The 13,972-nt window shown below is 34.4% G+C and overlaps 1 protein-coding gene across 4 annotated transcripts; it reads left to right on the top strand.

The window, feature by feature from the left end:
* Positions 1-10,668: 10,668 nt before the first annotated feature.
* LOC133874395 (uncharacterized) lies at positions 10,669-12,622 on the top strand. Of its 4 annotated transcripts, none has more exons than XM_062312298.1 (6): positions 10,670-10,977; positions 11,062-11,116; positions 11,414-11,609; positions 11,759-12,032; positions 12,176-12,253; positions 12,392-12,622. In XM_062312298.1, the coding sequence occupies exons 3-6, from the start codon at positions 11,416-11,418 to the stop codon at positions 12,440-12,442; spliced, it is 597 nt and encodes a 198-aa protein (XP_062168282.1). In that variant the 5' UTR covers positions 10,670-10,977; positions 11,062-11,116; positions 11,414-11,415; the 3' UTR covers positions 12,443-12,622. The 4 variants fall into 4 exon arrangements, with proteins under 4 accessions (XP_062168280.1, XP_062168282.1, XP_062168283.1 ...); XM_062312297.1 differs by having other exon boundaries at positions 10,672-10,977; positions 11,410-11,609; XM_062312296.1 differs by lacking the exon at positions 11,062-11,116 and having other exon boundaries at positions 10,669-10,977.
* The last annotated feature ends 1,350 nt before the right edge of the window (positions 12,623-13,972 follow it).

Genomic DNA, 13,972 nt, shown 5'->3' with positions numbered 1-13,972 from the left:
CTGCATGTATTTAACGAGTTTTTTTTTTTTTCATTTGAAATTACTGTGCAGTGGCGCGCGGGACAATTCCCGCGCGCCACTGCTATCTTCACAAATTCTAGCCGCGTGGCTTTAGGCCACGCGGCCAGTTATCTTATACGTATATATACATAATAAAATTTACTTTTATTAATATATATTTAATAAAAACAATTAGCCACGTGTATTTAATACACGTGGCCATATACAAAACTTAATAAAATTTATTTTTATTAATATATATTTAATAAAAACAATTGGCTACGTGTATTAAATACACGCGGCCAACTGGACGCGTGTAAAAAATACACGCGGCCAACTGGCCGCGTGTAAAAAATACACGCGGCCAACTGTGATGCGCATACTTCTAGCCACGTGTACCGTATACACGTGGCTAATTGGACGCGTGTCTACAGTAACAGGTACTGTAGACACGCGGCCAATTGTAGAGTTTTTTGTAGTGAAAATTCATAATTAATTCACATTAACTTCAAATTGCATCAAACCAATTTTGTTAACTTTATTGGCTCTTTCGACAAAATTTCTTTACTAAATTTGTAAAACCTCAATAACAATTGCCTATCCAAAGTCTTTGTAGAAATATTAGGGTTTTTGTTGTATAACCGAAACAATTCATATATTTTGAATAAGTAATAAACCAATCTTATTAAAAGTATAAGGCGCTCCTAATTAAGTACACCGGTAGTATGCAAGAGGAGATACCTAATTAGAAAGAGAAAAACAAATAAGCAAATCATTAAAATAACTCTACAAAATATCTAACCCCATATATTCATTATATATTTGAAAAATTATCTAACTCTCTATCCGCACTTATAAAATCTTCCAATTAATTTTGGTTGATCATTATACTATTATTAATAACTCTACCAAATTTCATGAACTAATTCCAACTAGATCCTTGTTAAGAAATTCAGAAATATCTACCGGTCATTAGTCTTTGTCAGTGTAGTAAAAGAACGATAACCCTAACTTTGGAAATTCGAAACACATATCAAACAACCTTAAAAAATAAGAACATTATGCACACTTAATAAGTTATGTATGAACTAAAGTTCTCCTGAATTTTGTGATTTTTGAGCATGTCCTCTACCCTCCACAAATTTTTCAATCTTCATCATTGTTGTTGTAAAAAAGAAATTATAGGTTTACAGCAGAACTTGATTTTCATATCCTCTAAAACTATACCTAAAACTCCTTCAAAACTTATTCCCTATGAATCATAATACCCTAAGACACCATAGGACAAGATCGCACTTTTGTTCTGATAATATCAGTGCCCTATAAAATCCAAAATTTCGATTTTTCTTGCTTATCAATGTAGAAATTGTACCATGTGTGTATATTTGTGTGATCCACATGTTCTAACTAATATTCTACAACTAGGGAGTAGCCGAGTAGGGACGGAGTCATGATTTTTGTTGATAGGGGGCAAGATTAAAAGATAGGAACATTAATAATTGATTAAAAACATTTAAAATATAACTCACGAAATAAATAAAATTTTAAAAAAATTAGTTATTGTTTTAAACAAATAAATTTAACGTATAATTTTTTTTTTTTTTTCACATCTAACTTTAATTTATTCAGGTGTCCTCGACAAGTTCAATAAATTTGGTCTCTATCAATAAGACGGTGATCAATTTTTTTTTTTCTCAACCAAGGATTGAATCTACCTTGATAATATCTCGCTTTGAATTCGACTGGGTCAAGCTTAATAGAATTGTTAAGCTTCATAATCTCAGCTAACGACAATTATATATTTCATAGAATTAAAAACTAAATATAAAAGTTTACATAGACTGTTTTATTACTTAATAGTACGTAAATTTAAATCAATAAAAAATAAAAAAAATAATTGATTACCTACATACTTGAAAGTTTTCAAAAAAGAGAAACTATTTGCAATAAAGCAACACTCATTATTGGAGATTGTACAAACAATGAGAGAGACTTTAGATGAGTAATTCAGAAAATATTATCAGTTAATAGAAGTATTTTTTATTTTATTTTTAATATAATGGTTTAGAGAAATGCTATTTACCCATCTTCCTTCCGTCCGTCTTCCATCCATCACTAGGACCACCTATTCAGGGCCAGCGAGGCCCTGCCCCCCCCCCCCCCCCCCCCCCCCCCCAAAGCTCCAGATTTTTTTTAAAATAAAAATATAAAAAATATATATATATTTAAAATTTTACTCCTAAATTTTATTTTAGTTTTGTCCCCCTAATATATATATATATATTTTATAAATTTAGCCCAATTTGTCAATGCTGGGTTTGCCACTAATCACTATGCATAGTTTATTGGAAAAATAACAGGTCTCAATGGTTTATAGGTAATTGGGAGGCTGCTAAGTTCTGCAAAATCTTCGCACTTTTCCACCTTGCTTTCAACAGACAACTATAAGTTTTTTGCTTTTTGTTCTTTTAGCAGCCAGACAGCTATTTGTTTTGGTAAAGAAAGTGAGGTTTTTTTTTTTTTTTTTTTTTTTTGTTCTAGCATAAAGTGGCTTGTAGTCTTGTATATCTATAGATATATATATGTGTAGATAACGACCCTAACTTCCCTAACTACTCTTTAGCATACAATCTAGATATGTATGTGTATCTTAAACAAAAGCTCCACGTACAATATCTCTTTGAAAAGTATAGTACAGTTCCTTGAGAGAAATTAAAGAGAGATCAGATCGTTATCATGCATGCATGCATGCATTTACAGCCAAACATATTTATATTTCTGACTTAAAAATTAATATTGTACATTAATCAGAAACATTGGCGACAACAAAGGAAAGCAATTGAGAGACTGCATGCATATATGATTTGTATATCAAGCTACGTGCGTACGTACTTGCAACAATGGCAGCAAAGACAAAACAAAGAGGAAGAAAGACGATGGCGAAAAAATTAAACCTGGTACGTTTTCGCTGGCCATGGACATGATCCGAAAGCAAACACAGAGAGTGATGAGATCGAGTGTTTGTTTGTTTAGTATCTCGCTTGTGGATTGCCCTCTTTGGCTCTTCTTAATTTATAAGCATTGGTCAGTACTTTACTGTAGGAAGAAATGCGCGCTTTACTGCAACTTGCAGTACACGATCGATGCCATGCATGAAATTACCAGCTTACCCGCCTTTCTCCTTTCTCCCAAGTGTTCTTTTCGTGTTGATCGAGTAAGAGCAGTAGCAGCAATTATTCAATTATTTTTTTTAAATTTAGAGAATAAAATTATTTTTTATTTTTTTATAAAAAAACACTTCACAATAGATTTTTTAATCTTTCCTTATGTCAATTAAATACTCTCTTTTACTCTAATTTTTTTTTCTTTTTTTTTTTCTCTTTTCTACTTTTATTTTTAATTCATTTGTTTTCTTCTTTCTCTTGCTCTCTCGATCGTCTTCTCCGTCACACTCCACACAAAAACCATCTCTTCAATTCCCTTTCTCCTTCTGAATTCAAGATGCAAAAAACTCGATTCAAATATTTGATGCTCATTATTAAACACAACACAGCTTCTACAAGGCTTTTCTTTGTACTATTCTTGAAAACGGGGTTTTGGGTTTTAGGTCCACATATATTCTCTTGGCCTTCCTACCATCTGAAATGCTCTCTTTCTTCAATTCCTTCTCCAAATCGGGCTCCGAAGGGAGAATGGTGTGTATTATCATCAGAAGCGTTCAAAAGAAGTAATCGAGTATCTCAGCGCCATTCTCCTTCAGCTTTGCGTCGAATTTATCGACAGTCTCGAAGTTCCGCCCCAAGTCGGTGATGAACTTGGCAAGGATTTTGTCACCGAACCCTAGATGTGTTTCCAAAAAACCTAGTAGAAGAAGAAAACCTAGTACGAGAACACCGAGCGGTGAAGTGATTCATGCGTGAAGGAGAGAGAGATAAATTTTTTTTATTAAAATATTGGATTGGGTAGCACTGTAGCTACCCAAGGGAGTTATCTAAATATAAGGTATCTGTTGTGGGAGCTATTTTGTAGTTTTTCTTGAAATTTTCCCTATATTTAGGGAAGGGAACCATTATAGAACATCTACTGCTAGTACTCTAATGCTACATAATATACACCCGTGTTACTATTTTAAAAGTGCATTTTGAATATATTTTTTATTTTTTCAGTAAAGACAGATCTAATAGTTGATGGACATTATCACGTCAACCTAATGAAACAAAAGTGAGATGGAATTTCATTAATATATAACATCTCAGTTGTATACTAAATAACATTTCTCCTTATCATAAATTCCTAATTGAGAAAGAAAGCAAAATAACAATAATAATAATAATAATAATAATAATAATAAGTGATAATTGTAGTATCACTTAGTTACAAAATGATGTAACTTTGTTTGTATTATTTTTATAATATTATTTTTAACTTTATAATGAGAACATTTTGAGTATTTTTAAAAAACATGTTACTCGTATTGTAATATATATAAGTTGAATTATTATAATTGTGAGTCTGGATATAGATATAAGTGCATTTGTGCGTATATGAATGTATAATATACTGTAAGATAAACATATAAAATTGAGATTAGATTATTTAAGATTTGAGTTAATTTCTCTAATTACTCAAATAATAAATCTTAACCATAATTAAGTTACTAATAATTAGTATTAATATTAAAAAAAAATAAACAATCGCGACATTTATTTTATATATGGAATGACTAAATAAATTGAGTAGCTCGTAAACAAGTTCGAGTTCATTAAAAAAATAAATGAACAAAACTTGAACAGAATATTTGGTTCAGTGGTAAGCTCAAGCTTGGCTCATGGTGAAAAAAAATTAAATGATCCGAACTTAAACATTCGGACTTGATTCGATAACGACCCTAGATGTTGTAGTTATTCTTAACTAATGGCTCAACTCAAATTTGTGTCCTTTACCTGAAAGAGGAGGACAGAATCACAACTCTGTCTAATATAGCTGTTAATATATATATACACAACTAAGTAAAAAAAAATAAAAAAAAAATATATATTCTTTACGTAAAATAGAATTAAAAAATCAATACTTCGGCCAACGAATTTGCGATATCATTCCAAAAGCAAAAAGTGAAGGTACGGAGGAAAGAATTATGCTTGTGGTAATGATTAATGGTGTACGTGGCTTTCCAAATTCTTTGCTTTCATCGTCAGTTTCATCTTTTGACTGGATTTATTCTTCAAGCCCCCAAAGTGTACTATGAAGTATTTTAAGGAAGCTAGCTTCACTTCTGAAAAAAGTTGGAGGCTTCAATTTAACTAGAAGAATCAGCAATAAACTTTGTTTTACAGCTTTGTACTTTTCGAGTTTTAGCGTTGAGTAAAGTTCAAATTCATTCAAAAGAAGAATAAAGAAGCAATAGGCCACTGGTTAGAGCACTAACCAGTAGAGAAAGTCTCTTAAAAATATCATTGAATCAAATTCTTTTTTGTTCTTTAAATTAAGAAAATATCAAAAGAACCAAAAGTAAAATTGATTGATTTTGCATTATACATATATTTTATCTTTCCTCTCTCATGATTGCTCTAGCATATATTTGAAATAATACTTTAATAATTTATCTTTCATCTTTCTTTCTCTTATCATTTAATTTAAATAATATTTAAATGGTATAAAAAAATTATAAAAAAAGCTATCGTGGAGTGCATTTAAATAGGAAAATAAGCAAAAAGTGATTTAATTTCATAAATTGAAAAAAAAGTTTAAAAAAAACTACTGCTAGTGCTCTTATACACAGCTTTGGACTGAATTACTCACAAATGTCCATATACCAAAAGAGAAAGGAACTTGCTAGGGGATGAGGGTTTTATGATAATAAGGCTCGAGAAGAATGTAACCGGTCAGCAAGTTACAATTTATTTATTTTATTTTTTTTGGAATACGGGACAAAGTTACGGAGAAGGTCCTTCTAAAAGAGTTGCAAAGGGATTTGAGGTTTAACATTCCTCTCCTTCTGAACCAAGCCATGGGTCATCATGGATGCCAACAAAAGTAATTTTAAATTTTTATTATAAAGTTGCCCTCAATTTGTTGGTTTGGAAGTTAAAAGTTTTTATATGTTATTTAATTCAATAATAACATTAGTACAAAAAATTCTTTAAAAAAATTTTAAGTCAGAATTTTTTTAAAAAAAATTCTATTAATTTTTAATTAGCAGAGCTGGGCGAGCCGAGTTTCGAGTACTTGCTAGGCAAGCTCGAGCTCGAGCTCAAGCTCGCACAAGGATTTCTCCTTGGTGAGCTGAGCCGAGCTCAAATTTTAACACTCATCTTGAGCTAGGCTCGAACTCGAGTTCGTGAAAATTTTAAATGAGTCGAGTTTGGACATGCAATACTCACCCAAACTCGGCTTGTTTACGGCCCTAGGCCTTCTTGCATGGAACAAATTTTGATTTTTCTCTAAAATTTGATGAAACTTTTAAAATAAAGAGCTTGATGGGGATGTTTTACTCAAAAGAAGAGGAAAGAATCCGGGATGGGTTCTAATCCCTTGATGCAATTAAGTAAAAAAAGGAAATATATGATCCTTTGCGTAAAGTAGTATTAAAGAATCAGTACTACTTTGTCTAAAGAATTGGAATCATGCAAAGGAAAAGAAAAAAGAACGCAATAAAGAAATGTGCTTGATTGCTATGATTGGTGCATGTGATCGATCATGTGAGTTTTCCATATTATTTGCTTTCTTAAGCTTCATCACTTTCATATCTGGCTGGACTAATATAATATAAGATTATCGGCCTCCATTTTTCTTTGAGGGGATCATTAATATATACTTTGTCCCAAAATCACAAATCTCAATTATATATATATATATATAGTAACTGTTGTGTGGGATCGAGAGATGGATCAGGTCAACCATTTCAGCCATGAGCATCCCTTGATCTTCGCAGAAGAGCTGGAACATGAAGACAAGAAGGAAGTTATTTGCTCGGGATGAGGAACCAATCATATCGGGTCCAGGCCAGGCTACAAATGCTCCAGATCGTGCAATTTTCTTCTCCATAAATCCTGCGTCGAGCTCTCCCGTGAGATACATGCAACACCGCCTGCACCCAGACCACACCCTTATTCTCCAGGTGCCAGATCAGAAAAAGCAATATTATTGTCATGCTTGTTGTGAAAATTGCGCGCAGTAGAACGATGGGTGCAATTTCGACCTCGACATCAAATGTGCTTCTCGCTGGCAAATCAATTCTAACGACTGTCACAAACACGCATTTGTCCCCATCTCGGAGCAGGTCCAGTTCACTTGCCAAGTCTGTGGTGAGGAAGGCAAGGCCAATATTGCCTACCTATGTACCATATGTCGACTCTTGGTTCACCACAGATGTGCTCAATTTCAACGCATCGTCCATATTACTGCGCATCAACACCAACTCACTCTCACCTATTCTCTTCCTGATCAAGACAAATTATATTCATCGAACAGGGTATTCTGTAGACTCTGCTTCAAAAAGGTGATACAAAGTATACAATTTACTCTTGTAAGAAATGCAGCTACATTGTCGACTTGAACTGTCCAAGTTCGCTTGGTCGACATCGGATCCAGAAGAAGAGAGACCCGATTACGGTGATGCACGGATCCGGTTTCGCTAATGATCCAGATCGTCATTTGCTCATAACTCTAGAAAGAGGACAAAAGAGGTCGGTCTCAGAAGATCAAGCATTTCGATCATGAACATGACTTAATCCTCAGCGATGAAAAGCTTGAAGATGATCAGCTTTGTGAGGGGTGTATGCAATTGATCTCAGCCCCGTTTTATGGCTGTCCGAGATGCAACTTCTTTCTACATGATAGATGTGATAAACTAGCCACAAAGATTGAGAGACACCCACTTCATGACGAACACCCGCACACCCTCCTTCCATATGAGGATCGGATGTGATCGATCTATTGCAGTGCTTGTAACCATCTTCGCCAGGGCTTCGCCTACATATGCGAAAAGTCATGTCCTAAATTATTGTCTTGACATTCAGTGTTGTTCAATTTAGGAAATCTAGCTTTAAACATAAAGGTCACTAACACCCCTCTACCTTGCCATAAGTTCCGAAGAAAATGCTATGCTTGTTATAGCAAGCACGGATCCCCATGTATATTTGTGTGCACTGAATGCGAGTTTTCCTTGGGGTATGAACGTGCAACTGTTCCGCTCGTAGCTTGACATGAACACGATATACATCGATCTCCTTAAACCATAGTATAATTAATGCTGAAGATTGTTTCGAAGAATATTATTGCCTAATTTTTTAAGAAAAAATAGAACCTAACCATTAGTTCTATTATTGTGACTTTCCTACTCATTCTCAATGAGTACTTGAAAAATATCCATATATCAAATGTGGAAGGGCTCTATGAAATACAGATCAAGCATCCTATCGCTTTTGTCCGAAAAACCAAGCAGTACTACTCCCCTCCATGTGATGTCTGTGGCAAGCATTTGGATGACAAAGCTCTAGAATGTACTGAATGCAAATCGTTCAGCCACATTACATGTTATGCTGGAAAGTTTAATATTGAGTCATTATACCAAAGTACTACTACGGCCCAAAATATATATAGGCCGTTTGGTACTCTATTTTTAGGTCAATGCGTGAGTAATTAATGTCGAAAACTATAAATATATGTTATTAAGAAGTTATTCTAGAATTTCAATTTATTAAAGTCGTTTGTAATCATCATACACTTGAGTTTGTTTCTATGTACGTCAATATGCTAATGATGTTCCCAATAGGTAATTCAATTGGTTGGAGACTATGCCTTATGAAACAAAGGTCACTAGTTCGAATTACCCTTCTCTCTCTTGTGTGGACATATGAAAAAAAAAAAAAAATGCTAATGATTTTATAAATTGTTCCCTTTTATTATTCCTCAATTAGTCTCTAATGAAAAAGGGGTAGCAGCCCACCTCCAGTTGAGTTAATTAGCTCTCATTTTTTTTCAATTTGTGGCTTTGATTTTGTCATGCCAAATAAATGAAATTTAAGAACCCAAATAAGTTTAAAACAGTTTAATTAGTCTAACCGCACCGATACCCCTCAACGTACCTATAAGCCTCCTTATTCTTCATCCTCCATGCCTAACCTCAACCATGCACCATAGTTGTCAGCACCACCAGCTAGCACCACCGCCATCGTTGACTATTGAGGAGGTGCTGATGTTACCAGAAACCATTCAAGCCCTGTTGCCACTAGGTGGAGTCGCCCACTCCAAAAGATGAGAACGCATGGCCGGCCAACACCAATAATATAGCAACATGTGTCATCATAATAATAAATAAAAAAAAAAACAAAAAAAAAAAAAAACATTAAAACAAAATATAAAAGTATAAAAAATAAAATAAAAAAATAAGTCTTTTTTTTTTTTTTTTATATATTACATATATATTTTTTAATTATGGGGACACGTGTTACATACTCACAATATTGTTGGTTATAACATGATATATTGAGGAATTCTATCAAATTTTTAAATGGAAGATGCATTCAGTGACCTATTTGTATTTTTTCTTTCCTCAAGAAGTTTCAATCACTTTTTATATTTTATGTAGCTATTTGCAATTTAGTAAAATTACAGAGATTAATTTTATATTTTTCAAAAAATTAAAAAAAAAAAAAAAAAAAAAAAAATTACAATTCATGAAATGATCAACACCATATGGCTTTCGTTCGATCAAGGGTGAAGCACCTCCGTGTGATGCCTGTGGGAACGCATAAAAATATTCCATTTTCCACATAACTAACTACCAATATTTATTGAATGATTAAATTTATTATTCTTGATTAGCTTAATTTTTATATATATATAAATGGTGATTTAATGTGATATCAAAACCAAATATCTTGAGTTCAAACCTTAATTTTATCAATTTTCATATTTTAATTAAATATTTCATACAACACTTATAAAATATTTGATTACTGCCTTATCATGTATGTAAGGGGGGGAAGAGCACATTTTTTCCAGAATTTTTTACTCACTTGGGACATTCTCTCTCGCTGGTAAATCCGACAAGCCTTTGTCTTCTTTTGCAAGCGCTCTAGGTATGACCTCAGTTGCGTGACAATTGCATCACCAATAACCATTAAACTCTCTTTTTTTTCTTTTTTTTTTCTTTTTCTTTTTTTAACACATATTGCATAGATTGAATTGTTATTAGAGTAATTTTGAAGGCTAGGTCATTAAAAAGCTATTGTAGAATTTCAATTTAGTAAAATCCTCAAGTATTCTTTTTCTTTTTCTTTTTTTTTCTTTTTTAAATAAATCCTCAAGTGTTCATCAGGTACTTGAGTTTGTTTCTGTTGTCCCTGGACCCTGATCTTAGAAATCATTCCTCTATATCTCCCCTTCTATTGGTCCGGTCCCCCCAATGAGCCACCAAAGAATGAGGAATCCTAATTCCTAAAGTGGGCTTTGGACCCCAAGCGTGACATGGGCTTGGAAATCGGGCCTATCACTCGGTGTCACAGCTGGTTAGGTTAGCAACCCCCCACCCCCGCAATAATTTTCCATTGTACTGGAGTGTGAAAAGGAAGAGGTGTGTTGTTGTCGTGGTTTTGAACAGGGAAAAACAAAGCGCATCACACCGTTGATATCCAATCCAATGGTAATGGTTATCGTTCAATTGCCATAGGGAGGATAAATATACAAAGAAACAGAGAGAGAGAGAGAGAGAGAGAGAGAGAGGAAGACGAAGAAGAATCCACAGAGGGTTGAGCGGAACAGACACAGAAGGAAAGGTCCATCCCGCAAAACCCATATCAGCAACAGCTTCTCTGAGCGCAAAGAAAGTAATTTTATATACAGAAGGAGAGAATTTGAGAGAGAGAGAGAGAGAACGATCTCAGATTCTTTTGTTTGGAGAAATTTTCTTGTCTCTCCAGGGAAAGTCTCGTGGTTTGTGGTATATTGGACTCTGTGGCATGAATTTATCTGACTGTAAGACTCCTCCTTATTTCTTTGTAACAAAATTCTCTTTTTTTGTGGGATAGTTTTTTAAGCAGTTAATCCTTTTAATTGCAGATTAATTTGAGAAGGATTCTTGTTTGGTTTCTTTGTTGGAGTTGTAGATCTTGAGGTTAGAGACCTTCTCCTTCCACCTCCAAACTGTCTCTCTATCTTTTTGAACATCCGATCAAGCCAAATTGGATTTCTGAACACTCCCTCTAATCCTTTCATTTTCCTTGTCGCTTGATTCATTAAATTTTAACTTATTTCGTTCATCTTTGCTTTTGGTTTCTGAGGAAAACCAAAGTGGGTTTCTTCAAAATTCTTCCTTTTTTTCCGTATTTCTTTGTTTCTGGGATTTCTGAGTTGATGAGGAAAACTCTTTTGGTTGTGACAAAAGTCATTTTTCTATTGTTTTTCAAGGTAGACATGGAAACGGAGGAGAGGAATCAGAGAGCGTGTAAACCCTCAGAGCCTGAGCTCTTCTTACAGTGGGGGAATAGAAAGCGAGTCAGATGTGTGAGAGTCAAAGATCCTGAAATCTCGGCCAGATTCAGGAAAATCACGTATAGATTTGCTTCTGAGAAAGAAAGCTCTCATCTTCAACCCAATCGCCTGACCAGGTGAGCAAATTTATGTTGTTTGGATGCTGAGAGAACAGAGGAAAAGAAAACCAAGGTCCCTTTTTTTTTTTCTCTGCTACCAAGCAGCGGATAAAGAATTATATTCCGAGAAAAATGAGGATTTGACAAAATGGGGTTTTTGGTTACAGGAGTTCGGAGTTGGCTACACTGCGGAAATCGGCGTCGCCGGAGAAGGAGGAAAGGTATTATAGCACGAGGGGGTCGGTGGTTATGGAAGAGAATGGGAAGGTATCGGTGGATGTGAGTAATAATGGGATTGGGGAAGAGAGAGGATTGGCTTGGCCAAAGCTGTATATAAGTTTGTCAAGCAAAGAGAAAGAGGAGGACTTCATGGCTATGAAGGGCTGTAAGCCTCCCCAGAGGCCTAAGAAGAGGGCCAAGCTCATCCAAAGAAGCTTGCTTGTAAGTCTTTTGGCTGTGCCCATAATCATATAATAATTGGAAACAAAAGATGATGATTTTTTTTTTAGTTCTTTGTGATTCACTGATTTGGGTTTTTATTTGGTTTAAATTTTGTTCTGATTTTTGTTATTTTTTGTTGCCAGTTGGTGAGTCCTGGGGCATGGCTGACTGATATGTGCCAAGAGAGATATGAGGTTAGAGAGAAGAAGAGTTCAAAGAAGGTACTTGATTGGTCCAGGTTTGATACTTTGATAGGTGCTGTAAGAAAATGAAAATAAAAAAAAATTAAATTCTTCTATAGTTTTTGGAAATATGATTAATGGGTTTTCTGTTTTTGTAATTGTGGGGATTTGATGCAGAGAGCAAGAGGATTGAAGGCCATGGGGAGTATGGAAAGCGATTCAGAATAACAGAAGCATTCTATATGTATTGCAATAGAAGAGGAGGCCCTTCTGCTTTGAATTTTTTTGGGAATTCTTTTATTTTTAGAGCCTGAGCCTGGAGTGTGGGGGTAGAATAGTCAGCATCTCATGGTTTTTGTGTACACAAGTAAATTCCGATCTATTATTAGAAAATCACTTTGCTATTTATTTATTATTCCCTTTCTTCTTTCTTTCATATATTGTGTTTGATAATAATAAATATAGTACTTAATATTATAAATACAGTGGAATTTGCAGTGGTCAAATCAGTTTTTGGTACGAATCTGATCTCTCACTTTTTTTTACCCTAACTAATTGAGTAAAAGATCTTCGCCAAAAACAAAGCAAAAATCATGCAATGTGATTCTATTTTTGGGATACTTATTATTACTGTATATAGATTTTACATCAAACGGAAATACACTATTTATATATGAAACAACTTTTTAACTTCAAAATAGTAAAAATATTCAACTCTTTGACCGTATCCATTTTACAATAAGTGATAGCGCAGAAAAAGATAATGATGCAAAAGAAAAAGAAGGAGAATTTACCGTACGCGGTGGCTTATCATTTGGAAAAAGAATGGCACGACCTTTTGCAGGAGAAGGGTCGGCTAGTAAGGGTTACAGTAGAATTTAGGGGTTAATTTGGGGCTTGAATCTGACTCATGTAGCTAGGATGTTCTTGCCATAACCTACTGTCAACCAAAAAGAACCTGTTAAAGTGAGGTATTGTGAAGGAACCCTCTTGTCCTATTTGTACAATAGAGGGAGAAAGTATTTTACATTTTCTTTGGGAGTTGACAATCCGCTATGGATGTCTGTATGTATGGGGTCTCCGGAACAAAATTTCAAAAAAGCTCTTGTAGTGGATATGATTTTTGTACAAGTAGTGGAGGGCATGGCTAGCAAGTGCAATACTGAATAATGGGGAGTTTATTGATCCTAACCTAGTAGTGCGGGGCAAGGGAATTATTTGATGAATTCAAGAAGGCAAATGCAAATGATAATGAAGGGCGGGAAGAGATTGGGGGATCGATACATCACATATGGCAAGCCCTTACATTTGGCTTGCAAAAAGGTAAATTGGGATGTTGTGGTTGACAAGACCATTGGGTGGATGAACATGGGTATCATAGTTAGGAGCAATGATTGAGGGAATCTTTAACCGGCCCCCCTCTCCCTTTTGAATAAAAAATGTAATTTTATTCAAAATTGTTTTGTTTTTCCTTTTTGATTAAAATTGTCTTTTTTATTCAAAAGGGAAAATGGGGACCGGTTAAAGGTCCTCTCTCAATCATTTCTCCATAGTTAGAAATCACAATAGGTATGTTATTGCAGCAAGAAGTTTGGCCAAATTGATGAATCTAGAGCCTGTTGCAATTGAGGCATTGGTTAGTCTACCTGCAACATAATTTAGTAGAGACTTGGGTTGACAGAAAATTTTATTGGAAGGTGATGTGCTCAAAGTGGTGAATGTTGTCACTTCTCAAGGACAAAATTAAATGAGTTACGG

This window comes from Alnus glutinosa, chromosome 7 (genome assembly GCF_958979055.1).
Source record: "Alnus glutinosa chromosome 7, dhAlnGlut1.1, whole genome shotgun sequence".
Classification (NCBI taxonomy): Eukaryota; Viridiplantae; Streptophyta; class Magnoliopsida; order Fagales; family Betulaceae; genus Alnus; species Alnus glutinosa.
The sequence above is the reverse complement of the archived record's forward strand: the minus strand, read 5'-3'. Positions and strand labels throughout refer to the sequence as shown.